Source organism: Nipponia nippon, unplaced genomic scaffold, assembly GCF_047370975.1.
Source record: "Nipponia nippon isolate SJK-2023a ecotype South Korea unplaced genomic scaffold, ASM4737097v1 scaffold_34, whole genome shotgun sequence".
NCBI classification, from domain to species: Eukaryota; Metazoa; Chordata; class Aves; order Pelecaniformes; family Threskiornithidae; genus Nipponia; species Nipponia nippon.
Window position 1 is genome coordinate 4,380,227 of NW_028262352.1, and position 27,939 is coordinate 4,408,165.

General features: G+C 44.2%; 1 protein-coding gene and 1 pseudogene across 7 annotated transcripts in view; one reads left to right on the plus strand and one right to left on the minus strand.

Annotated features, from left to right (window-relative positions):
• Positions 1–27,939, minus strand: part of LOC148054119 (tyrosine-protein kinase Fer-like) — a 239,643-nt gene that overhangs the window by 143,778 nt on the left and 67,926 nt on the right. For all 7 annotated transcript variants that reach the window (XR_015707719.1, XR_015707718.1, XM_087770965.1 and 4 more), the window contains exons 5-7: positions 8,790–8,973; positions 5,992–6,129; positions 4,470–4,589 (exon numbers count right to left, since the gene is read on the minus strand). Coding sequence is in view for 5 of the 7 variants with exons in the window: in XM_087770965.1 (XP_087627091.1) it covers positions 4,470–4,589; positions 5,992–6,129; positions 8,790–8,973 (442 nt within the window). In the remaining 2 variants the exon portion in view is untranslated. The remainder of the gene's footprint in view (positions 1–4,469; positions 4,590–5,991; positions 6,130–8,789; positions 8,974–27,939) is intronic.
• On the plus strand, positions 10,312–11,307 carry LOC148054120 (uncharacterized; annotated as a pseudogene).

The following is a 27,939-nucleotide window of genomic DNA, read 5'->3' on the forward strand; positions in this document are numbered from 1 at the left end:
GTTTATTCTGTTATTCTTTTTGGAATATCTCTATATTAGTCTATGATAGTCATCAGTATTTATCAGGAGACACCACATCTCACAGAATCACAGAATCACTGAATCACAGAATGGTTGGGGTTGGAAGGGACCTCTGGAGATCATCTAGTCCAACCCCCCTGCTAAAGCAGGTTCACCTAGAGCAGGTTGCACAGGATCATGTCCAGGTGGGTTTTGAATAACTTCAGAGAAGGAGACTCTGCAACCTCTCTGGGCAGCCTGTTCCAGTGCTCTGTCACCCTCAAAGTAAAGAAGTTTTTCCTCATATTCAGATGGAACTTCCTGTGTTTCAGTTTGTGCCTGTTGCCCCTTATCCTGTCGCTGGGCACCACTGAAAAGAGTCTGGCCCCATCCTCCTAACATCTGCCCTTAAGATATTTGTAAGCATTGATAAGATCCCCTCTCAGTCTCCTCTTCTCCAGGCTAAACAGACCCAGCTCTCTCAGCCTTTCCTCATAGGAGAGATGATCCAGATCCCTAATCATCTTCGTAGTCCTCCGCTGGAGTCTCTCCAGTAGTTCCTTGTCTTTCTTGAACTGGGGAGTCCAGAACTGGACACAGTACTCCAGATGTGGCCTCACCAGGGCAGAGTAGAGGGGGAGGATAACCTCCCTCGACCTGCTGGCCACACTCTTCCTAATGCCCCCAGGACACCATTGGCCTTCTTGGCCGCAAGGGCACATTGCTGGCTCATGGTTAACTTCTTGTCCACCAGGACTCCCAGGTCCTTCTCCGCAAAGCTGCTTTCCAGCAGGTCAACCCCTAACCTGTACTGGTGCATGGGGTTATTCCTCCCTAGGTGCAGGACCCTACACTTGCCTTTGTTGAACTTCATTAGGTTCCTCTCTGCCCAACTCTCTTGCCTGTCCAGGTCTCGCTGAACGGCAGCACAGCCTTCTGGTGTATCAGCCACTCCTCCCAGTTTTGTATCATCAGCAAACTTGCTGAGGGTATACTCTGTCCCTTCATCCAGGTCACTGATGAATAAGTTGAACAAGACTGGACCCAGTACTGACCCCTGGGGAATGCCGCTAGCTACAGGCCTCCAACTAGATTCTGAGCTGTTGATCACAACCCTCTGAGCTCTGCCATTCAGCCAGTTCTCAATCCATCTCACTGTCCACTCATCTAACCCACACTTCCTGAGCTTACCTATGAGGATGCTATGGGAGACAGTGTCAAAAGCCTTGCTGAAGTCAAGGTAGACAACATCCACTGCTCTCCCCTCATCTACCCAGCCAGACATGCCATCATAGAAGGCTATCAGATTGGTCAAGCATGATTTCCCCTTGGTGACTCCATGTTGACTACTCCTGATAACCTTCTTTTCCTCCACATGCTTAGAGATGACACCCAGAATGAGCTGTTCCATCACCTTTCCAGGGATGGAGGTGAGGTTGACTAGCCTGTAGTTTCCTGGGTCCTCCTTGACCTTTTTGAAGATTGGAGTGACATTGGCTTTCCTCCAGTCCTCAGGCACCTCTCCTGTTCTCCATGACCTTTCAAAGATGATGGAGAGTGGCTTAGCAATAACATCTGCTAGCTCCCTCAGCACTTGTGGGTGCATCCCATCGGGGCCCATGGATTTGTGGGTGTCCAGTTTACCTAAATGATCTCTACCATGATCCTCCTCTACCAAGGGAAAGTCTTCCTTTCTCCAGACTTTCTCTCCTACCTCCAGGGTCTGGGATTCCTGAGGGCTGGCCTTAGCAGTAAAGACTGAAGCAAAGGCGGCATTCAGTAACTCTGCCTTTTCTGTATCCTCCGTCACCAGGGCACCCACCTCATTCAGCAGTGGGCCCACATTTTCCCTAGTCTTCTGTTTGCTACTGATGTACTTGAAGAAGCCCTTCTTGTTGTCCTTGACATCCCTTGTCAGATTTAATTCCACGTGGACCTTAGCCTTCCTCACCGCATCCCTGCATACTCTGACAATGTTCCCATATTCCCACATTCCGTAAACTTCCTTCTTCCATTTGAGTTTTGCCAGAAACTCCTTGCTCATCCATGCAGGTCTCCTGCCCCCTTTTCTTGATTTCTTACTCATAGGGATGCATCGATCTTGAGCTTGGAGGAAGTGATGCTTGAATATTAACCAGCTCACTTGGACTCCCCTACCTTCTAGAGCCCTAACCCATGGGATTCCTCCAAGTAGGTCCTTGAAGAGGCCAAAGTTAGCTCTCTTGAAGTCCAGGGCTGTAATCCTACTTATTGCCCTGCTTCCTCCATGCAGGATCCCGAACTCCACCATCTCATGGTCACTGCAGCCAAGGCTGCCCCCAACCTTCACATCCCCAACCAGTCCTTCTTTGTTTGTTAGTACAAAAGTGCAATTCCTTGACCTAAGATACTGTGGACAATAGATTCTTACACATATTGAAACTGACTGGACAAATTCATGAAAGAAAAATACATCTAAGGCTATTACAAACAAATATTACTTCTGGCTCAAAAAAATTCTAATCTGCAAATTATGGGAGGTTGAGAGAACGTTCTGGTGAATGCATGCGCATCCTGTTCTTGTTCTCCTCCCTAAACTTTCTGTTTGGGCTAATGTCAGAGAGAAGAAAGTTGGCTAGGTCAGTCTTTGGTCTGACCTAATACAGTCAGACTCATTTTCTCAGAGGCCCTAATATAATCCGTACCAGAAAGTGGACATACAGCAACACTTCAAAGAGCTATTTGATTCCTGTTCCAAAAATAAAATCACACCATAAAATTTCTCTCAAATGTATCAAAGAATTTAAAGTGCATGAATATAAGCTTTGTAACAGGACACACTGGAAGTTGTATTAAAAAAAATTATATTTATGCAAATATGAAGATACTTATTTACAAACACAAGTTTCATCAAAATAATTTGCTAAAAAAGCAGCATTTAAGCTGTTTTGCTTAGACATGCTGATAGTTTATTTCTAAACACTGGGATACAGAAGACAAGTCAAACAAGTTATTTCTATTTTTGAGCTGTGGAAGGTAGAATTTTATAAAAATTGTAAGACCTTTCAAAAGGGAGATTTAGTATATATTTTTTCCTTGTAACTGTGCTGAAGTACAGCTAGCTGTACAACATATACATAGTTTATGCAGGAATAATCTCAATTTAGTAATGATGCAGAATCTATTATAAACAGAAAAATGTTTAAAGAGGAGGGAGGGGCTTTATTCATTAATGGACCTTTTCATAAGAAAGATGAAGCTGTTTTGGGACTGAGGAGGAGTCTGACAAAGAAAGCTGAGACATTATATAAAAGAGGTTATTTCAATACCTATTTAAAAATAAATTTATGAAAAATAATTAGATTGCACAAGAAAAACAGAGGACAACTAATGACCTTGAAAAAGAATGAACAAAATCCAGAGAATCTCAGTAGTGTTGAGGAAACATAGGGCTTAGAATAATTTACAGAAGACACACTGTAATGTATTTACATTTGAAATGTCTCACTTCTATACATTCTCACTATTATTTTGGTTTTAATAAAAATCTGCATGAAACAAAGGTCATAGTTTGAATAAGCAGACAAGTTAAAAATTTCTTATTTGGATCAGTTATACATTGTAAAGAAAAACCTGAAATAAGTCAGACTGAAATATATTACAGACAAAAAAACATCATCTACCAATGAATTATTGAATTTACCATTTTATATTGCTTATAATCAATAAAAAAATTAAATATACAATTAATTTTTGCAATCTCAAAAGTGACTGCATCAGAACATTTTATGGCAAAAGATGAGACTGACAAGATAATAATCTCAGCAGGAGATTTGTTCCCCAGTAACAACTGATTAAAGTTGGGGAAATTAATAAAAAGATAAAACTACAGAATAGATTAACAAAATATGTAGAGAGGTAGTTTATCACCCTGAATAGCTAAAAGTTCCATGAAATGTAATACAACAGCTACATCTATGTTAGTAAATTAATACATATTAAAGGTTATAACAGTGAATAAGAATTTTCTTTGGAAAACAAAAGCAGAACAACTACAAAATAGGTAAACCAAATGTATTTATGAACATTTCCTGGTTGGCAATTTACATCACTGACTACATCACTATACTCAGTGGCTTCATAGACAAATTTCAGTATTATTTTAGAATACTGAATGTGGAAGCACCTTTGAGAAAATTATTAAGTTCCCAAGGAGAATTCACGATGGATTTGGGGCACTGTAAAAATTAACTGGGGAGGCGAAGAGACTAGATCAAAATTCAGGCAAGTGCTGCTTTTTTGGGTTGAGGGGGAATATTTTGTGCAAAGGAACAATAAAAAGTGCAATGGGCAAGAGTCTATAGCTTAAAAATATTATTTCAGAAACTGGACCTTAAAAGTCAGGACACAGCTATGCAATGAGCTGATTGAGCCTAGACATTGTGTATGACAGAATTTCTAAAGGATTAAAGTTTTTAAAGAAAACTTACGTGACTTGTAAACTTTCTGCTGTTAGATTATTCCACATGATCTCATTAGCTTGAAGGTTTTCATTTTCTTCTAGTAAAGACGTATCAAACTCTATTGCTTGTTCAACAACTTCTGATGACCTAATTTAGCAAATAAAAGTTATATTTGCAAAATTAACATGCATCTTTAAGTCGATCATAAAGAAAATTGTTTTGGTTTGAATTATTAATAACTAGAATGTAGTTAAAATTACATATGAAATAAAATTAAAAACAATAGGATATATATTCTTTTTCATTTAAATAAAGGACAGAGTCTTAAAAACATACCAGACAACAAAATAGAATATAATTCTATGAATTAAGATCACAACATAATCAAGGTTTTCCAGGGGTATCTATTTGTATGAACCCACTCTTAGCTGATCCAGCTATAAATTTGCACATGACAACTATCAATTTGCACATTAATAACAAGGGATAATACAAGAAGTCTTAGGACTATCCACTTATGTACCAATATGCAATATCAGTTCAATAAACAGCAAATAAAGTTTACTTTTTAAATTAAAAACTTTCTTGCATTACCTGCATATTTGTTCTTTCAGGCACTACTTACTCTGCAATAACTGCAGTGTATACGGGGGGACCTAGAGTTCACTTTAAACTATCTAGAATATGGGCAATGAGAGAAATATAGCAGAGAAACTTAACTTAGCCCAGGATGCAAAATGCATCCAAATACACACGAAATTAGCTCATGCTGAATCTGGGTTGTCATATGTCCAAAGAAGAGCAATGAAGCTGGTGAAAGGTCTAGAGCACAAGTCTTATGAGGAGCAGCTGAGGGAACAGGGGTTGTTTAGTCTAGAGAAAAGGAGGCTCAGGGGAGACCTTATTGCTCTCTACAACTACCTGAAAGGAGGTTGTAGCGAGGTGGGGGTCGGTCTTTTCTCCCAAGTAACAAGAGATAGGACGAGAGGAAACGGCCTCAAGCTGCACCAGGGGAGGTTTAGGTTGGATATTAGGAAAAATTTCTTCACTGAAAGGGTTATCAAGCATTGGAACAGGCTGCCCAGGGAGGTGGTTGAGTCCCCATCTCTGGAGGTATTTAAAAGACGGGTAGACGTGGTGCTAAGGGACCTGGTTTAGTAGTGGACTTGGCAGTGTTATGTTAACGGTTGGACTTGATAATCTTAAAGGTCTTTGCCAACCTAAATGATTCTATGATTCTATGTATAGTCTGCTGCCAGTACCAAAGTTATGGCTCTTCACATGTGATAACAGTAACTGAAATTCTGGTTTTCTAGAGACAGCCAAAGAGATGAATGTTTGAAGAAACAGTCAGGTTAAAAATCTGACATTCAGACAACTTTTTGTACATGCAAGTGGAACAGCTTTTTAAATTAGAATAATGCTTTACAAATAACAATCTAAAAGAAACCGAACAGAAACAAATACAACTCTGATCAGTGTTGTAGTTTAATACAAGTTTTTCTTCGAGAAGAAACATGGACATGTACACCAAGATGAAAACTTATACCTATGCGTATCTATGAAGTCATTATACTCAGAGTTAGGGTCTATCTGTTCAACGGAGGTCTGGATCTCTTTATGGACATTCGCAATCTCTTCTGTTACAAGACTGGTGATCTGGCTATATTCGTCCAAGATTCCTTTTCTAGAGAGAAAAAAAAACTACTATAGTGTATAACATGGCACTGAAGGCATAGATGGCATTGATGATTCTTCAAACCTTCAATTTTCTGTTACTACAAGCTCTTGTTTCAACTGGCTAAAAAGGGAGAAAAAAAAAAAAAAAAGACCATATATTACTCAAAGAAATAACAGATCAGTAGTGACCTCTTCTTTACAGATTGGCTATGAGTAGAGAAGTCTCCAAGACCATGCTCCTTATACTAATTACAGTGCATCTACATATAGCGTAGCTAAATTAAAGCTGTAGAGATTACAGGGAAAAGGAATGCATACAGCTCATTGATGACACCCTTCTTTATGACCAGAAAACTTATGCTAGTTATCATTTATACTGAAGCTTTTCATGTTCCCTTGACTGACAAAATAAGTATATTCTGACACATGGTAAAACCAGTCAAAAAATAGTCAGCGTGCATTTCTTTTAAGACCTGGCTTTCTCCATTGCTTTAACGGTTCTCTTTCATATCTTCATTTTATTATTTGGTCATTAGGGCAAAAATAAGCATAAATCACAAGTTCGCATATATTTACAAGAAGAAAAAAAATCAAACAAAAAGTTGACATGAGAAAGTATGAGCCATCTAGCCTAATGACCTGCCCGCAAAAGTGGGCAAAAGCAAGTGATTAGGGAATCGTAAAAGAATAAGTGATATTTTACCACTACATTTAATAGCATCCAGTGATATTTCCCCAGAATACCTTCCTGCTCTCTTTAAGTTTTAGCTTTCCATAAATAGCCCTTCATAATCATTTCCTATTTAATTTTTATTTTTGACAAACTTCTTGGCTTGCCAGGTTCTGAAGCATGGTGAGGTTTTTTTTTAAATACTGATGAATTTTGACCAATCCAGAGGAACGTGCAGAAAAAAAAATTATCAGCAGATTTTTCCTGGATAAGATCTGAAGTTATGTTTATTTTATAAAAAACATTATTTGCTTGTATTTCTTCAGTACATTTTCTAAGGAGAAAACAGACAAGAGAATTCATTAATGTCAACTACAGCAATGCTAGATCTAAGACAAATAGAATCTATGTTAATTACTAAAAAAAAAAAAAATTAGTGATGTTAATATACACTTCAAGTTTACCAAACTAATTGATTTGCAAAACCAAGATTATTAACAAAGTATATTTCACACAGATAGCCATGCCAACCCCTACACTTGAAACCACCATCTCCTTTTGTAGAATTAAGCCCAAAGATATTAGACAGAAGTATTTTTCCAATAAATTCAGATCTCATTGAAAATGTTTATTTAGTGACAAGAATATTTTTACAGGTTTTTATTTCAAAGATGACAAAGAAAATTGGGTTCAATAGGTTATTGTTCAATGATAAAGCCCTTCAGTGAATTATTATAATTCACAATTATGAAAAATCACATTAATTATAGCACACAAATTTAACTGAAGTCTCTTGCTGTGATTTTACATACAAAAATAAGATTAAAAGGACTGTGCAGAGACTACTACAGAGGTCTATTTCATTTACATACCTGCAGCAGAATCAAAGGCAGCAATGATACTTCATGAGACAGTTAATACTGGCCGCATAACCTAAGCATATAAAGCATGAAACCCCCAACTCCACTTCCTATGTGCTGAAGTCAAGATGAATGTAGACTTCGGAAAAGGTAAGAAAATGAAATATAGAAGAGTGCCTCCCATCTAAATGAACAATACTTAAAAAAAAGAGGTAACTACTTTTTCTTTTAGAGTAAGTGATTTACAAGCAATATTTTTTAATTGCAGTCCTCGGAATGTCTTAGAGAAAGACCTACAGAACAATCTCCCAAACCAACTCATATCTTCAGGAAAGTCAAAGAGGCAGCATGGTGGTTACAAATCAGAAAAGATAGCTTAGAGTCTTCATTGACAATTCTCTGAGATATCAGTTTGCACATCTTCATCAGTAATGTGGAGAATGATCTTTCAGAAAAAGCTAATTGTATTTTTAAGGCTGGATTCCTTACAATTAAATTAGGTTTATATGATCCTGCTATTTGCATGCACATGAGTAACCATGCATCTGTCTGGCCCTCCTCCCAAATGACTTTCAAGACTGTTGGCCATTTTAAACCAAATTGGTTCCCGGCAGAATTTCATAAAAATAAGGCTACTGGAGAGGCAACTAACTTTAGAATAGAATAGAATAGAATAGAATAGAATAGAATAGAATAGAATAGAATAGAATAGAATAGAAGACTAGACTATTTCAGTTGGAAGGGACCTACAACGATCATCTAGTCCAACTGTCTGACCAATTCAGGGCTGACTAAGTTAAAGCATAACTTGCCATAGTATTCCAGCTGAAGGAAAGGATAAAGCATGAGCTTAACTATAAACACTGCAGTTAATCTCTAAGATTTTAAAAGTTTTATGAGAAAACAGTGTCTCATGAAAATGCTCATGTAACCCCTTAAAACTACTATCTGCATTTATTTGAATAGACTTTTCTACGCATAATTGTTGTCAACGGAAAGATGAAAACAGCTTTTTCATTACTCCTTGATATACAAATAATTGATGAAGTTTTATTATTTTCTGATAATACTATGAATTAATTAGGATATTACACAAAAAGTGTGGAAATTAGAAATATATAAGAAAATACATCTTACAGGGCTTTAATCATTTCTTCTTCCATCTTCTGTAGTGAATCAAGTAACAGAGGAAGTGTAGTGTCATAATATTGGTGCTGATGTAACTGTGCTCCTTTCAGTGCCAATACATATTGATTATGCAACATATGAAGTTTCATAGTGGCTTTATCACACCGATCTTTGGCTTTCTCAGTCTCCTTTCCTGAGAAGAAAGAAAAAAAGAAAATGCATATGGTGATTTTAAAGTATACAAACATCAATACTTGTGGTTGACATAAATCTAATAGATTTATGATGTTTGCACTTTGTTCCACAATAATACGTTTAGCTATTTCTCTGAAGAAGCTAAAATTTGACAATTCTCAGGTCACTAGTAAGAGCAAATGTCTTAGTGTTCTTATTCAAGAATAAGAAAAAAATGCTGCATTTTCTTCGAGCAGAAATGTGAGAATACTTTATCTGAAAGTATACAAAAACCATCATCTGCATAAGTATAAAAATAATATAATCATTAAGAATGAAATAAAAGCCACTCAAACACATGACTATCACAAACGCTAATCTTTTATTTGTCTCAGAGTAAATAAACATTTTTTAATGAAAAAAATAAGAAATGTCCTACTAGGTCAGACCCATGATCCATTTAGATCAGTACTAAGTCTCCAGCAGTGACAGCAGGAACTCCTTTTAGGGAAAGCATGTGTATTGGGTTTGCATGGCAAGGTTTGGGGGGGGGGGGGGGGCTACAAGGGGGGGTTCTGTGAGAAGATGCCAGAAGCTTCCCTTATGTCCAATAGGGTCAATGCCAGCCGGCTCCAAGACGGACCCGCTGCTGGCCAAGGCCGAGCCAATCAGTGATGGTTGTAGCGCCTCTGTGATAACATATTTAAGAAAGGGGAAAAACCTGCTGCGCAACAGCAGCTGGGAGAGAGGAGTGAGAATATGTGAGAGGAACAACTCTGCAGACACCAAGGTCAGTGAAGAAGGAGGGGGAGGAGGTGCTCCAGGAGCCGGAGCAGAGATTCCCCTGCAGCCTGTGGTGAAGACCATGGTGAGGCAGGCTGTCCCTGTGCAGCCCATGGAGGTCCATGGTGGAGCAGATATCCACCTGCAGCCCGTGGAGGACCCCACGCCGGAGCAGGGGGATGCGCCCAGAGGAGGCTGTGACCCCGTGAAGAGCCCACGCTGGAGCAGGCCCCTGGCAGGACCTGTGACCCCGTGGAGAGACAAGCCCACACTGGAGCAGGTTTGCTGGCAGGACTTGTGACCCTGTGGGGGACACACACTGGAGCAGTCTGTTCCTGAAGGACTGCACCCCATGGAAAGGACCCACGCTGGAGCAGTTTGTGAAGAACTGCAGCCCATGGGAAGGACCCACGTTGGAGAAGTTCATGGAGGACTGTCTCCCAAGGGAGGGACCCCATGCTGGAGCAGGGGAAGAGTATGAAGAGGAAGGAGTGGCAGAGACAATGTGTGATGAACTGACTGCAACTCCCGCTCCCCGTACCCCTGCACTGCTCGGGGGCAGGCATGCAGCAGCATGGTGACCACCCGGCAAAAAGCAGTATCCCTTGCTTCTCCTGAGCTTCTAGCACCTGGTAGAACCAATGCAGCCACACAGACAGAGCTCCTGTTCAAGCATGCAACCACCCAGGTTTCCAGCTGTGGGAAGTGTGAAGGGATATTCCTAGAGGCGGAAAGTGATTGCAAGCAAGACTGTGGGAGGTGTGACAAGATTGATGAACTGCTCTGCTTGGTGGCTGAGCCGCAGGAGGAGGTGAGCAGACTGAGGAGTATTCAAGAGTCTGAGAGGGAGATTGATTAATGGAGCCATACTCTGCCATATATGATGCATAGAAGCCAACTCAGAGTGGCCACTACGGAGGCAGGTCCTGGATCTGCTTTGTGCCAGGAGGAAGGCAGTGTCATAAGGGATAAGGAGGGGTGGAAGAAGGTTACAGCATGGAGTGGTAAGAGAAACCCCTCCTTACCCTCTAAGATACCCTTACAGAACAGGTACGAGGCCCTGGGTATGGTAGATGAAGCGCATAATGAGAAAGAGGAGGAACCTGTGCAAGCAGTCTTGCCAAGATCAGAGAGACCAACCCCTCGCAACAAGACCTGCATTAAGACCAGCGCCAAGAAGAAACAACAGCGAGTTATGGTCGTTGGTGATTCCCTCTTGCGAGGAATGGAAGCACCCATTTGAAGACCGGACTATCTTTTCAGGGAAGTTTACTGCCTTCCTGGGGCCTGAATTAGGGACGTCACCACAAGACTGAAGACCCTAGTTCAACCTTCAGACTACTATCCATTCCTGCTCTTTCACATGGGTACAAATGATGTCACAACAAAAAGTCTGAGGTCAATCAAAAGAGACTTCAGAGCACAGGTAGTATTTTCCTCAATCCTACCAGTAATGGCGGGAGACTTCAGAAGAAACAGGCGAGCCCAGGATATCAATACCTGGCTCCAGGACTGGTGCCTCCGCCGAAAGTTTGGGTTTTTAAACCATGGAAGAGCCTTTGAGGTATAAGGTATGCTGGGGCCTGATGGGATCCACCTGTCCCGATGGGGAAAACGGGTCTTTGGGTGTAAGCTGGCAGGGCTGATTGAGAGAGCTTTTAAACTAGAATCGATGGGGCAAGGGGATACCAACAGGATTGCAGTAGGTAAGCCAAGGGTTGGCATGGTATTGCCTGAGAGTGGCAATGCTAGTGGGAATATTTACACTGCTCCTGAGAGCACAGAGGGCTCAGGAGCACATCTGAAATGCTTGTACACCAACACACACAGTATGAGAAACAAGCAGGATGAACCGGAAGGCAGTGGTCAGTTCCCAGAGCTATGATGTCATTGGTATTAGTGAGACTTGGTGGAATGAGTCCCACGACTGGAGTGCTGGGATGGAGGGCTATAGGCTGTTCAGGAAGGATAGGCAGGGCAGGCGAGGCAGAGGAGTTGCACTGTATGCAAGGGAGAGGTTTGATTGTACAGCCCTTACAGTTAGCGGTGATGTGGTGGAGAGCCTCTGGGTGAGGATTAGGGGGATGGAAAACAAAGGAGATGTTGCAGTGGGTGTCTACTGCCCAGCCAGGATGATAGCACTGATGAGTTACTCTATAGGCAATTAGGAGAAATCTCTGGATCGGTAGCCCTTGTCCTTATGGGAGATTCCAACTTCCCAGACATCAACTGGGAATATCATACTGTGATGAGCAAGTCTGGGAAATTCCTGAAGTTTGTAGGAGACAACTTCTTGTCACAAGTACTCTGTGAGCCAACTAGGAAAGATGCCCTCCTAGGCTTGTTGTTTGTGAATAGAGAAGGACTCGTGGGAGATGTGATGGTAGGTGGCTGTCTTGGCCACAATGATCACAAAATGGTTGAGTTTAAAATTTTCAGTGTAATGAGAAAAAAGGACAGCAGAGTTGCTACCCTGGACATCAAGAGAGCAAACTTTAAGCTAAGTTTTAAGCTCTCAGGGAGCTACTTAGCAGAGTCCCCTGGGAATCTGCCTTTGAGGGCTTAAGAGTCCACGAGTGCTGGTCAGTCTTTAAGAACCACCTTTTAGAAGCACAGGAGCAGGCAATTCCAGTGTGTCGAAAGTCAAGCAAGTGGGGCAGAAGACCAGCTTGGCTGAAGAGGGAACTCCTCGAGGAGCTCAAGAGGAAAAAGAAATTGTACAATTGTACAAGCAAGGTCAGGCTTTGCAGGAAGATTACAGAGCTGTGGTTCATTTATGCAGGGAGAAAACATAAAAGGCCAAAGTTAAATTAGAGCTGAAACTGGACAGTGTTGTTTCAGACAACAAGGGCTTTTTTAAGTACGTTAATAGCAAGAGGGGGTCTAAAGAAAACATTGGATTGATACTTGTTGAAGATGGTCACCAGACTAATAGGGATGAAGAAAAAGCAGAGGCATTCAATGCGTTTTTTGCCTCAGTCTTTAATAATACTCATAGACCTTGGGCTGCCCGGTCCCCTGAGTCGGAGGACCATGAGTGCAGGAACAGTGACTTTCCATTTGTGGACACTGAAACTGCAAAGGACCAGTTGTATCAGCTGAATGTTCACAAGTCCATGAGGCCTGATGGGATTCATCCCAGAGTACTGAAGGAGCTAGAGGATGTTATGGCAGGACCCCTCTCGATCATCTACCAAAGGTCTTGGGAGTTTGGGGAGGTCCCCGCTGACTGGAAGCTAGCCAAAGCTATTCCACTTTACAAGAAGGATGTGAGGGAAGATCCAGGAAACTATAGACATGTTAGTCTAACCTCAGTACCTGGAAAAATTATGGAGAAGATCATCCTGGGTGCTATTGAAAGGCATTTAAAGAACAATGCAATCATCAGGCACGGTCAACATGGGTTCATGAAGGGGAAGTCCTGTCTAACTAATTTGATATCCTTCTATGATATGAGGTCACCCACCTAGTGGATGAAGGGAAGGCAGTGGACGTGGTTTTTCTGAATTTTAGTAAGGCTTTTGATACTGTCCCTCACAGCATCCTTCTGGACCAGTTGTCCAACTGTGAGGTGAGCAGGTTCATGGTGCGCTGGGTGAAGAACTGGCTGAAGGGCAGAGCTCGAAGGGCAGAGCTCAAAGGGTTGTAGTGAATGGGGCTACATCTGGCTGGCGACCAGTCACCAGCGGTGTTCCTCAGGACTCAATGCTAGGGCCAGTTCTGTTCAATATATTTATCAACAATCTGGATGCAGGAGTTGAATGCACCATTAGCAAGTTTGCTGATGATACTAAACTGGGAGGTGCTGTTGACTCTCTTGAGGGACAGGAGGCCTTGCAGAGGGATCTAGGTAGATTGGAGCATTGGGCTATGATTAATGGGATGAAATTTAACAAGTCCAAATGACAGATTCTGCACCTGGGATGGAGTAATGCTGGGCACAAGCATAAATTGGGAGAGGAGTGGCTAGAGAGCAGCCCTGCAGAAAAAGGGATCTGGGGGTGCTGGTTGACAGCCGGCTCAATAGGAGTCAGCAGTGTGCCCTGGCAGCCAAGAGGGCAAACCGCATTCTGGGGTGCATCAAACACAGTATAACCAGCTGGTCAAAAGAGGTGATTATCCCACTATAATTCAGCATTGGTGCGGCCTCACCTTGAGTACTGTGTGCAGTTCAGGGCCCCACAATTTAAAAAGGATGTGAAGGTCCTTGAATGCATCCAGAGGAAGGCAACAAAGCTGGTGAAAGGGCTGGAAGATATGTCCTATGAGGAGCAGCTAAGGACACTGGCTTTGTCTAGTTTGGAGAAAAGGAGGCTGCGGGGCGACCTCGTTGCTCTCTGCAGCTTCCTGAGGAGGGGAAGTGGAGAGGGAGGTGCTGATCTCTTCTCCCTGGTATCCAGTGATAGGACGTGTGGGAATGGCTCAAAGCTGCACCAGGGGAGGTTCAGACTGGACATTAGGAAGCATTTCTTTACCAAGACGGTGGTCAAACACTGGAAGAGGCTTCCTAGAGAGGTGGTCTGTGCCCCATGCCTGTCAGTGTTTAAGAGGCATTTGGACAATGCCCTTAATAACATGCTTTAACTTTTGGTCAGCCCTGAATTGGTCAGGCAGTTGGACTAGATGATCATTGTAGGTCCCTTCCAACTGAAATAGTCTAGTCTAACCTATTCTATAAATTAAATTAATTTCCCCAAGTTGAGTCTGTTTTGCCCATGACGGTAATTGCTGAGTGATCTCCCTGTCCTTATCTCAACCCATGAGCCTTTCATCATATTTTTCTTCTCTATCCAGTTGAGGAGGGGAAGTGATAGAGCAGCTTGGTGCGCATCTGGCATCCAGCCAAGGTTAACCCACCACAGCATGCAAAACTGGCTGCAATTTGTGGCCCTTTTCCCTTGCATTTTCTCATCATCCATTGTCACTGGATTAGGGATGTTAGAGGATATATCCCTGCTTATTCCCTGTATTATCTCTTCTGAACCAGTTTTCCATTAATATAACTAATCCATTTTTTAATCTATTGATACCTGTCTGCCTCCACAATTTCCTGCAACAGCAAGTTCCAGAAGTTCACTGCCTGCTTTGCACAGCACTTTCCTTTTATCTGTTTTAAAACAGTCTCCTGCTGGTTTCAACTAGTGCCACCTAGTTCTAGTACTGCAAGATTTGGAGAATAACAGTTTTGCGTTCATCAGGTCATTGACTCCCTTGCTAAGTCACTGATGGAAACGTTGAATAAAAGCCAGTCACAGCACTAATTCCATTAGTTACTGAGTCTGTTCCATTCTGGAAAAAATACTGTTAAGCCCTACCCTTTGCTTCCTACCCTTTGACCATTTATCTATAAGGGCCTTTCCTCCCATCCTATGGCAAGTTATTTGCTTTAATAGCCTTTGGCAAAGAAAGAGCCTTATCAGATGTTCTTTGGAAAAAAAAAAAATATTTTGTTCACTGCAACCTTTTTATCCACATGCTTAATGACATCTTCCTAGAACTCCACCAAGTTAGCAAATGTCTTTACAGAAATAATACTGACTGTTTCCTAACAGACCATGGTTATTCACACCCTCAGCTGCTCACGGCTTAGATAAGTGCACTCTGCGCTGGGTTAAAAACTGGCTGGATGGCCAAGCCCAGAGAGTGGTGGTGAATGGAGTCAATTCCAGTTGGCAGATGGTCACGAGTGGTGTTCCCCAGGGCTCAGTGTTGGGGCTGGTCCTGTTCAATATCTTCATTGATGATCTGGATGAGGGGATTGAGCGCACCCTCAGTAAGTTTGCAGATGACACCAAGTTGGGTGGAAGTGTCGATCTGCTGGAGGGTAGGAAGGCCCTATAGAGGGACCGGGACAGGCTGGATCGTTGGGCCAGGGCCAACTGTATGAGATTCAACAAGGCTAAGTGCCGGGTCCTGCACTTGGGTCACAACAACCCCATGCAACGCTACAGGCTTGGGGAAGAGTGGCTGGAGAGCTGCCTGGTAGAAAAGGACCTGGGGGTGTTGGTTGACAGCCACCTGAACATGAGCCAGCAGTATGCCCAGGTGGCCAAGAGGGCTAATTGCATCCTGGCTTGTATCAGGAATAGTGTGGCCAGCAGGACCAGGGAGGTGATAGCGCCCCTGTACTGGGCACTGGCGAGGCTGCACCTTGAATACTGTGTTCACTTTTGGGCCCCTCACTCCAAGAAGGACATCGAGGTGCTGGAGCATGTCCAAAGAAGGGCAATGAAGCTGGTGAAGGGTCTAGAGCACAAGTCTTATGAGGAGCGCCTGAGGGAGCTGGGGTTGTTTAGTCTGGAAAAGAGAAGGCTGAGGGGAGACCTTATTGCTCTCTACAACTACCTGAAAGGAGGCTGTAGCGAGGTGGGGTGTCTTCTCCCAAGTAACAAGCGATAGGACGAGAGGAAACGGCCTCAAGCTGCGCCAGGGGAAGTTTAGGTTGGGTATTAGGAAAAACTTCTTCACCGAAAGGGTAGTCAGGCATTGGAACAGGCTGCCCAGGGAAGTGGTTGAGTCTCCATCCCTGGAGGTATTTAAAAGAAGGGTAGATGTGGTGCTTAGGGACATGGTTTAGTGGTGGACTTGGCAGTGCTAGGTTAATGGTTGGACTCGATGATCTTAAGGGTCTTTTCCAACCTTAACAATTCTATGATTCTATGAAATCTTATTTCTTGTAGTCTCTACAGTCTTGCCAAGGATGGAAGTCATCTCTGTAGCTCCCAGGATCTTTTCTAGACCCTTGATAATCCAGCAGGTCCCTGGCACAGTGGTAGGTTACACACCTGAACCGCCAGTTCAATAATTTGATATCTGAGCTCCTTCAGAGCTCCCAGGTGAAGGCCATCTGGTGCTGGTGACTTATTAACAATTAATCACTATATATCTGGTCCAGTGGTTCCTCATATTATCCTTATATTGAGCTAGTTCCTTCAGATTCCCCACTACAAATAATGCATCAGGTAGGCAACCTTCCCAACATCTTCAGCAGGAAAAGCTGATGCAAAGAATACATTGAGCTGTGCTGCCTTGGCTTAGTCATTCCTGTGTGTCCTCTTATACCTTTCTCTTCAAGAAAACCTAAAAGTTTTCTCATTGGCTTTCGACATTTGATGCGTTTAAAGAACTTTCTACTATTGGCTCAAGCATCCTTTTTTTGACACAGTCCCACACGATATACTTATTTCTAAATTAGAGAGATATGGATTTGAAGGGTGGACTATTTGATGGATAAGAAATTGGCTGGATGGATGCATCTAGAGAGTTGCGGTCAATGGCTCTATGTCCAGGTGGAGACTGGTGACAAGTGGTGTCCCTCAGGGCTCTGTCTTGGGACCGGTGCTTTTCAATATCTTTATCAATGACATAGACAGTGGGATAGAGTGCACCCTCAGCAAGTTTGCGGATGACACGAAGCTGAGTGGTGCGGTTGACACACCTGAAGGACGGGATGCCATCCAGGGGGACCTGGACAAGCTTGAGAAGTGGGCCCATATGAACCGAATGAGGTTCAACAAGTCCAAGTGTAAGGTCCTGCACCTGGGTCGAGGGAATCCCAGACATGAGTACAGACTGGGAGAAGAATTCATTGAGAGCAGCCACACAGAGAAGGACTTGGGGGTCCTGGTGGACGAAAAGCTGGATAGGAGCGAGCAATGTGCACTAGCAGCCCAGAAAGCCAACCGTATCCTGGGCTGCATCAGAAGAGGTGTGGCCAGCAGGTCGAGGGAGGGGATTCTGCCCCTCTTCTCTGTCCTCGTGAGACCCCACCTGGAGTACTGCATCCAGCTCTGGAGCCCTCAGCACAAGAAAGATGTGGACCTTTTAGAACGGATCCAGAGGAGGGCCACAAAGGTGATCAGAGGGCTGGAGCACCTCTGCTATGAAGACAGGCTGAGAGAGTTGGGGTTGTTCAGCCTGGAGAAGAGAAGGCTCTGGGGAGACCTTATAGTGGCCTTCCAGTACTTAAAGGGGGCTTACATAAAAGAGGGGGAGAGACTCTTTATAAGGGCAGATAGCGATAGGACAAGGGGGAACGGTTTTAAACTGAAAGAGGGGAGATTTAGATTAGATGTTAGGAAAAAATTCTTTACTCAGAGGGTGGTGAGGCACTGGAACAGGTTGCCCAGAGAGGTTGTGGACCCCCCGTCCCTAGCAGTGTTCAAGGCCAGGTTGGACGGGGCCCTGAGCAACCTGGTCTAGTGGGTGGCGTCCCTGCCCATGGCAGGGGGGCTGGAGTTAGATGATCTTTAAGGTCCCTTCCAGCCCAAGCCATTCTATGATTCTATGATCCTTTACAAGATGCTCTTCAAATTCTTACACACTCTTAATCTCCTATTTACCTAACATGTTTTATGGATTTTCCTGTTTTCCTTTATTTTCTTAAATGCCAGCCTTCTGTCTATGCTGGCCTCCTTACTTTTTATAGAGCTATGGCATGGTTTTTTGATCACTGTTTCTTTTTGAATTACAGCACACAGCTTACCTGGCCTTCTAACACAGTATTTCTGAAAAGCCTTCAGATTACTTGGTTTATGAATTAATCTTTTTATGGTTTTCATTTGGGTATTTGTTTTTAGTTTTTTACTTTTTTGCCCTTTTTCTTGTCTTGTTTTGTTTTTTTTAAAGAATTATCTGCCTCAAGCTTACTTAACTAAATCCCTTTCTTGAAATTGAATTTCTGTATGATGGATTTATTTGGTTTGTCCTCTACCATTACAGTGTTGAAACTAACTGTATGCTGGTTGCTATTTCATACTGGCTATCCCACTAACACCTCTACATCATTTGAGTGCACATCACTTAAGATGAAACCCAAAATAGCACCTTCTCCTCTGGGTTCTAAGACTCATTGTTCTAGGAAGCTGTCATTTATTGTGAGCAAAAATTCCATTGCTACATATCATCCTGAAGCACTGATTCAGTCCACAGTTGAGTAGCTGAAGTCTCCCACTATTATTCCTGTCCAAAGCTCACAGCTTCTCTAGTACAACTGTCCTGGTTTCAGCTGGGATAGAGTTAATTTTCTTCCTAGTAGCTGGTATAGTGCTGTGTTTTAGGTTCAGGATGAGAATAATGTTGAGAACACACTGATGTTTTGGTTCTTGCTAAGTAGTGCTTACACTGGTCCAGGACTTTTCAGCTTCCCATGCTCTGCCAGGTACACATGAAGCTGGGAGGGGGCACAGCCAGGACAGCTGACCCAGACTGGCCAAAGCGTTATTCCATACCATATGATGTATGAGGGTGATGAAACACTGGAACGGGTTGCCCAGAGAGGTGGTAGATGCCCCATCCTTGGAAACATTCAAGGCCAGGCTGGATGGGGCTCTGAGCAACCTGATCTAGTTGTAGATGTCCCTGCCAATTGCAGGGGGGATGGACTAGATGACCTTTAAAGATCCCTTCCATCCCAAAGCATTCTATGATTCTATGATTCTATGACGTCCTGCTCAGTATATAAGCTCGGGGAAGAAGAAGGAAGGGGGGGACATTCGGCGTGATGGTGTTTGTCTTCCCAAGTAACCATTACGCGTGATGGAGCCCTGCTTTCCTGGAGATGGCTGCACACCTGCCTGTCAATGGGAAGTAGTGAATGAATTCCTTGTTTTGCTTTGCTTGTGCGTGCAGCTTTTGCCTTACCTATTAAACTGTTCTATCTTTTTCATTTTACTTCAATTATTAAACTGTTCTTATCTCAACCCACGAGTTTTCTCACTTTTACCCTTCCGATTCTCTCCCCCATCCCACCGGGGGGGAGTGAGTGAGCGGCTGTGTGGTGCTTAGTTGCTAGCTGGGGTTAAACCATGACAGTCCTTTTTGGCGCCCAACGTGGGGCACAAAGGGTTCGAGATAATGACAGAATTGACTGGAATGTGCTAGATCGAATTTATAGCTGTTATTGCTGTTTAGCTATTAATTGGCAGGCTTCTGTGCTTGCCATGGGGCTTGCTTGCCTTACTGTATATTAGAGTCTACTGCTCACTAGTGGCTGCTTTTTTGCTTTTGCTGCTTGCTGTACTGCTCATCATCTTACTCTGCTGTGCCTGGGAACATTTTGAATGGGAACATTACTCTGTGCCTGGGAACATTTTGATAACAGCAACGGCCATGCGCCTGGGCTGGCAGATGGCCAGGGCATCGCTGCTGTTTCTGTGCTGCTGTGCTGGACAGGCTGGAACTCCAGTGTGAACTCGAGTCGAAGGGACTGTGATCTGTGGATGAGTCCACGCGGGAGCAGGACACCCCGAAGTGTCTGTGGACGTGGATAAGCCCATGCCAGAGCAGCCCATGGAAGTTAAGGGTGGAGCAGATATCCACCTGCAGCCCCTGGAGTGAAAGGGTTAAAGCCAAGACAGACAAAGCCACTGCATCAAAATGCCTCCTGGAAGAATTAAAGCCTAGGGGAAAGGAGGATATTTAAATATCTTAGTCACTTAACTAAACAAAAGAAAGGCCTTTGTGATTTAGAGAGTAGTTAGAATGGTTGTAAGATAAGGGGGCTCCAGGATAATCTCATCCTTGAAGGACACCATTTATGTGATCCTAGGACTGAGTTTGCCCAGAAGCAAAGGTCAATCAGCGAACAGCGTGAAGAAGACTAGGAGCCTTCATCTGAAGACCCCCAAGGACCACCTGAAGACCACCATGGGAGATGACTGCGCATGCGGAACGGACATTTGCATATGTTAATAAGTTCCAGGAAATCTCATGTTTATGTAAATGATTTCTCGGAAATCCTGTGAATATGTAGGACTTTATAGTATATAATCTCTGAAAGTCCCCCAAATCGGTGGAGCACTTATGGTGGAGAATCCCCAGTGCTGCCCAGCGCTGCAATAAAGGATACCTGCTTAATAGTAACTTCGTTGCTATTGAGTTTCATTTCCGGGACTCTCTGAATACTCCGTTTCTCCCTTGGGGAGATTCGGACTGTGAGGAGAAGCATCCGTGAATTTTTGTATCAGGAGGACCCCACCCCAGAGCAGGTGGATGCCCGAAGGAGGCTGTGACCCCGTGGGAAGCCCGTGCTGGAGCAGGCTCCTGGCAGGACCTGTGGATCCGTGAAGAGAGGAGCCCACACTGGAGCAGGTTTGCTGGCAGGACTGTGACCCCGCGGGGGACCCATGCTGGAGCAGTCTGTTCCTGAAGGACCGCACCCCGTGGAAGGGACCCATGCTGGAGCAGTTTGTGAAGAACTGCAGCCTGGGGGAAGGACTCACGCTGGAGAAGTTCATGGATGACTGTCTCCTGTGGGAGGGACCTCAAGCTGGAGCAGGGGCAAGGGGAGGCGTCCATTGCAGTGTTAAACCCAATGGTTCTGGTCCAAAGGGGCCAGGGGTGGGGACTGTAATGGAAATACCTTTAAATTGTTGTAACTCGGGATTTGAGTTGCGTGTTATGGGAGTTACTATAGCAGGAACCCCTTGTTGCTAGCCAGGCTAGGAGCAAGGGGAGGAGTTCATTGCAATGTTAATTGCAACGCGTTACACTGGTCAAGGACTTTTCAGCTTCCCATGCTCTGCCAGGTGCACAAGAAGCTGGGAGGGGGCACAGCCAGGACAGCTGACCCAGACTGGCCAAAGGGCTATTCCATACTGTATGACGTCATGCTTAGTATATAAGCTGGGGGAAGAAGAAGGAAGGGGGGGACATTTGATGTGATGGTGTTTGTCTTCCCAAGTAACCGTTACGCGTGATGGAGCCCTGCTTTCCTGGGGATGGCTGAACACCTGCCTGCCGATGGGAAGGAGTGAATGAATTCCTTGCTTTGCTTTGTTTGCGTGCGCAGCTTTTGCTTTACCTATTAAACTGTTCTATCTTTTTTATTTTACTTCAATTATTAAACTGTCTTTATCTCAACCCACGAGTTTTCTCCCTTTTGCCCTTCCGATTCTCTCCCCCATCCCACTGGGGTGGGGGGAGTGAGCGAGCGGCTGTGTGGTGCTTAGTTGCCGGCTGCGGTTAAACCACGACAACAACATAACATTTCCTCATCAGTGTCAGTAGCCTGATCAGGAGGTCAGCATCACAATCACAGTACTACAGTATCAGAGTCTAGAAATCCTCAAGTCCACGCTGACAAGACCAGTTCAGTGTTGAACCAGAGAGCTATAAGGTACTTCAAGAGGCCACCTATTCTATTCTTTGTCAGGAAGATTAATTGCAGAACTCTGTGGCAGATGTTTTTATGATCTTCCTAAGACATCCAATGATGGATAACTTTGCAACTTGTCAACACAATTCAGGTCTAGTGCTGTGCTAGCTGAAAACATTCTCCCCCTTCACACTCCAACCTAAATATTTCTTGACACTTCTACAAGTTACGCTCATTTAAAAAAAAAATTAAAAATTCACGCCTTTCTGGAAACATGGCATTACTGATTACTTTTGCTATGGCATCTGTTCCTGATGAGTAACACTATTTTTTTCAGACCATTTCTCCAGTTTCTCAAATGATATTTAACTCTACAACTGCCCTCCAGAGCACTTTCAATCCTTCAGGCATAGTGATGCCTAAGAATTTAATAAGCAGACTCTGAACCCGTCATCCTGAGAGGGAGGATTACAAACAAAAACACTGAAAAACTATCCAAAATTAATCTCAACATATATCCTGTAATGTCCCTGTCCTGGTTTCAGCTGGGATAGAGTTAATTTTCTTCTTAGCAGCTGGTGTAGTGCTGTGTTTTGGGTTTAGGATGAAAACAATGTCATAACACACTGATGTTTTGGTTCTTGCTAAGTAGTGCTAAGTTGTTGCTAAAAGTATTGCTTACACCACTCAAGGACTTTTCAGCTTCCCAGGCTCTGCCAGGTGCACAAGAAGCTGGGAGGGGGCACAGCCAGGACAGCTGACCCAGACTGGCCAAAGGGCTATTCCATACCGTATGATGTCATGCTCAGTATATAAACTGGGGGGAGTTGGCTGGGGGCAGTGATAGCTGCTCGGGGATGGGATGGGCATCAGTCAGTGGGTGGTGAGCAACTGTATTGTGCATCACTTGCTTTGTATATTATTATTATTATTTTATTACTACTACTACTACTACTACTACTACTACTACTACTATTACTACTACTACTACTACTTTATTTTACTTCAATTATTAAACTGTTCTAATCTCAACCCACAAGTTTTCTGACTTTCACCCTTCCGATTCTCTCCCCCATCCCACCGGGGGGAGTGAGCGAGCGGCTGTGTGGTGCTTAGTTGCTGGCTGGGGTTAAACCACGACAGTCATTTTTGGCGCCCAGTGTGGGGCATGAAGGGTTTGAGATAATAACAGATTAACCAGAGCTTGTTAAGGAATTTGTATCTGTTAACAGTTGCCGGTCATAATATTGATTCATCTGTTCTCAGTATTAGTCTACTTGATCTGCACCATGCTCTTGTTTTTGCAGTACGTGTTAAAGACTGGTGTTGGGTTTTGCAGGTTGCTGTGCTCTGCAGTGATTAGTGATGTTTTGCCTGGGAGGCTTGTTATTAAAACACTGACCTTGAGCATTACCTGGTATTTGGGTTCTGTAGTGAAGCCATTACTGTACTTCGGGTACCACCTCATGGAGACAATTAGCAATTATACCTCTTCCTCTGAGAGGTTTTTTATGGAGGAAATACAGAATGGCACCTTCACTGCCTTCTTCTATGATATTTCCTCCTTCATTACAAGAACTTTTCAGTATCTTGAACATCCTTGGGTAGTTAAGATACATCTACTGCTATTTCTTGGGAATATTGTTTCAGTTTTGTCTAAGGTTAATAAGCAATTTAAGAATATCATCCAGAGATCTGCCCCAAGGCTGGATAGTTATGAGTGGCAGGGTATGTGGGATAGTATGGGCAAGTACCTAGGACAGTGGGCACCTCCAATGTTCTGGAACTTCACCCCTGAACTGATACCTGCAAATATAGATAGAAGCTCTTTAATACTCCCCTTTACCAAACAAAAGCAAATCTTTGTGAATAGTTAAGACACTTGTAAGATAAGAAGCTCCTGAACACTCCCCTTTAGACAGCTAGGCCTTGGGAGAGCAGATATGTGGAGCCATGAGGATAAGAAAGTTGCAAGATGACCGTTAGACCAGAACAAACCGACGTTGAAGGACATAGTATACATTATCCCAGAACTGAGTTTGCGCAGAAGTAAAGGTCAGTCAGCGAACACAGTGAAGAAGACTACGAGCCTTCATCTGAAGACCCCCAAAGACCACATGTCCTGGTTTCAGCTGGGATGGAGTTAATTTTCTTCTTAGTAGCTGGTATAGTGCTGTGTTTTGGATTTAGGATGAGAATAATGTTGATAACACACCGATGTTTTAGTTGTTGCTGAGCAGTGCTTACACTAGTCAAGGACTTTTCAGCTTCCCATGCTCTGCCAGGTGCACAAGAAGCTGGGAGAGAGCACAGCCAGGACAGCTGACCCAGACTGGCCAAAGGGCTATGCCATACAGTATGATGTCATGCTCAGTAAATAACTGGGGCGAGTTGACCGGGGGGGGGCGAGCAATCGCTGCTCAGGAACGGGCTGGGCATCGGTCAGTGGGTGGTGAGCAATTGTGTCATGTATCACTTGTTTTGTATATTATTATTGTATTATTATTATTATTATTATTATTATTATTATTATTATTATTACTACTACTACTACTACTACTACTACTACTACTACTACTACTACTACTACTACTACTACTACTACTACTACTACCACCATTCTATTTCATTTTACTTCAATTATTAAACTGTTCTTATCTCAACCCAGGAGTTTTCTGACTTTCACCCTTCCAATTCTCTCCCCCACCCCACTGGGGGGGAGTGAGCGAGCGGCTGTGTGGTGCATAGTTCCTGGCTGGGGTTAAACCATGACACCAACTGAAGACCACCACGGAAGATGATTGTGCATCCGGATCGGACATTTACATATTGTTAATAAGTTCCAGGAAATCTCATATTTATGTAGATGAATTCTCGGAAATCCTATGAATATGTATATTTTCACAGTATATAATTACTGAATGTCTATCAAGCCTTCGGAGCACTTATGGTGGAATTATCCCCAGTGCTGCCCGGCACTGCAATAAAGAATGCGTGCTTTCTAAAACTCCAAAATTAAGTTTTAGAGAGTGAATTATTTTGCCACATTCCGGTAACAGAACAAGTGCAGAATCCTGAAAAACTAGTAAAGTATTTGGAAAAAGTATGTTGTCACCCTGGCAACTCCAGAGAGACACAAATCACTGCAACGTGCTGGGGCCTGGCCCATGCCTACTGAGCCGTATTAAACACTATTCAGAACCCTCAAGGGGAAGAGAAGGTGTCTGGATCTGACAACAAAATGACAGGCGCTGCGGCTACGAAAGCCTCTATGACAGGCGCTGTGGCTAAACCAGAGAACCAAACCCTGCCAGTATCAGTCACCCCCATACACAAGAAAAACTACACAAGGAAATCAGCTCGTTTAGTAAGGGATGAAGATAAACCAGGGCCATCGTGAGAACAGGAGGAGGAAGAGGCAGAACCCACAAATGAGATGTTAACCACCCGATCCCTGTCCCTGAGTGAGCTGCGAGATATGCGAAAAGATTTCAGTCGTCGTCCAGGCGAGCACACTGTCACCTGGCTGCTCCGATGCTGGGATAACGGGGCCAGTAGCCTGGAATTAGAGGGTAGGGAAGCCGAGCAGCCGGGATCCCTTTCTAGGGAAGGGAGCATTGACAAAGCAATTGGAAAAGGGGCACAAGTCCTCAGCCTCTGGAGGCAACGCCTGTCAGGCGTAAAGGAAAGGTATCCCTTCAAGGAAGATGTTACATGTCACCCAGGCAAGTGGACCACCATGGAGAGAGGTATGCAGTACCTGAGGGAATTAGCTGTGCTGGAGGTGATTTACAGCGACCTAGACAACGAGCAGTTATCCAAAGATCCAGGTGAAGTCCAGTACACCTGGAATCGACTGCCCCAGGGGTGGAAACACAGCCCCACCATTTGCCATGGACTGATCCAGACTGCACTGGAACAGGGTGGGGCTCCGGAACACCTGCAATACATTGATGACATCATCATATGCGGCAATACAGCAGAAGAGGTTTTTGAGAAAGGGAAGAACATAGTCCAAATCCTTCTGGAGGCCGGCTTTGCCGTAAAACAAAGTAAGGTCAAGGGACCTGCACAGGAGATCCAGTTCTTAGAAATAAAATGGCAAGATGGACGTCGTCAGATCCCAATGGATGTGATCAACAAAATAACAGCCATGTCTCCACCAACCAGCAAAAAGGAAACACAGGCTTTCTTGGGCGTTGTGAGTTTTTGGAGAATGCATATTCCAAATTACAGTCTGATCGTAAGCCCTCTCTATGAAGTGACCCGCAAGAAGAACGATTTCAAATGGGGCCCTGAGCAACAACAAGCCTTTGAACAAATTAAACAGAAGATAGTTCGTGCAGTAGCCCTTGGGCCAGTTGGGGCAGGGCAAGATGTAAAAAACATACTCTTCAGCACAGCTGGGGAGAACAGCTCTACCTGGAGCCTCTGGCAGAAAGCACCAGGGGAGACTCGAGGTCGACCCTTAGGGTTTTGGAGTCGGGGACACAGAGGATCCGAGGCCCACTATACTCCAACTGAAAAAGAGATATCGGCAGCATATGAAGGAGTTTGAGCCGCTTTGGAAGTGGTTGGTACTGAAGCACAGCTCCTCCTGGCACCCCGACTGCCGGTGCTGGCCTGGATGTTCAAAGGGAGAGTCCCCTGTACACATCATGCAACTGATGCTACATGGAGTAAGTGGGTCGCACTGATCACACAACGGGCTCGAATAGGAAACCCCAGTCGCCCAGGAATCTTGGAAGTGATCATGGAGTGGCCAGAAGGCAAAGATTTCGGAATATCGCCAGAGGAGGAGGTGACGCCTGCTGAGGAGGCCCCACCGTATAATAAACTGCCAGAAAATGAGAAGCAATATGCCCTGCTCACTGATGGGTCCTGTCGCCTTGTGGGGAAGCATCGGAGGTGGAAGGCTGCTGTAATTGAGTCCTGTATGACAAGTTGCAGAAACTGCTGAAGGAGAAGGTGAATCGAGTCAGTTTGCAGAGGTGAAAGCCATCCAGCTGGCTTTAGACATTGCTGAACGAGAAAAGTGGCCAATGCTCTATCTCTATACTGACTCACGGATGGTGGCAAATGCCCTGTGGGGGTGGTTGCAGCAATGGAAGCAGAGCAACTGGCAGCACAGAGGCAAACCCATCTGGGCTGCCGCATTGTGGCAAGATATTGCTGCCCCGATAGAGAACCTGGCTGTACAAGTACGTCATGTAGATGCTCACGTACCCAAGAGTGGGGCCACTGAAGAACATCAAAAGAATCAGCAGGTGGATCAGGTTGCTAAGATTGAAGTGGCTCAGGTGGATCTGGACTGGCACCATAAGGGTGAATTATTTCTAGCTCAGTGGGCCCATGACACCTCAGGCCATCAAGGAAGAGATGCAACATATAGCTGGGCTCATCATCAAGGACTAGACTTGACCATGGACACTATTGCACAGGTTATCCATGAATGCGAAACATGCGCTGCAATCAAGCAAGCCAAGCAGTTAAAGCCTCTCTGGTATGGAGGACGATGGCTGAAATATCAGTATGGGGAGCCCTGGCAGATTGATTATATCACACTCCCAGAAACCCGCCAAGGCAAGCACCATGTGCTCACCATGGTGGAAGCAACCACCAGATGGCTGGAAACATATTCTGTGCCCCATGCCACCACCCAGAACATTATCCTGGGCCTTGAAAAGCAAGGCCTATGGCGACATGGCACCCCAGAAAGAATCGAGTCGGATAACGGGACTCATTTCCGAAACAACCTCATAGACACCTGGGCCAAAGAGCATGGCATTGAGTGGGTATATCACATCCCCTATCATGCACCAGCCTCCGGGAAAATCGAACCATAAGATGGACTGTTAAAGACTACACTGAGAGCAATGGGTGGTGGGACATTCAAACACTGGGATACACATTTAGCAAAGGCCACCTGGTTAGTCAACACTAGGGGATCTGCAAATCCAGCTGGCCCTGCCCCATCAAGACTTTTACGTACTGTAGAGGGGGATAAAGTCCCTGTAGTGCATGTAAAAAATATGCTGGGGAAGACAGTCCGGGTTACTCTTGCCTCGGGCAAAGGCAAGCCCAGTCGTGGGATTACTTTTGCTC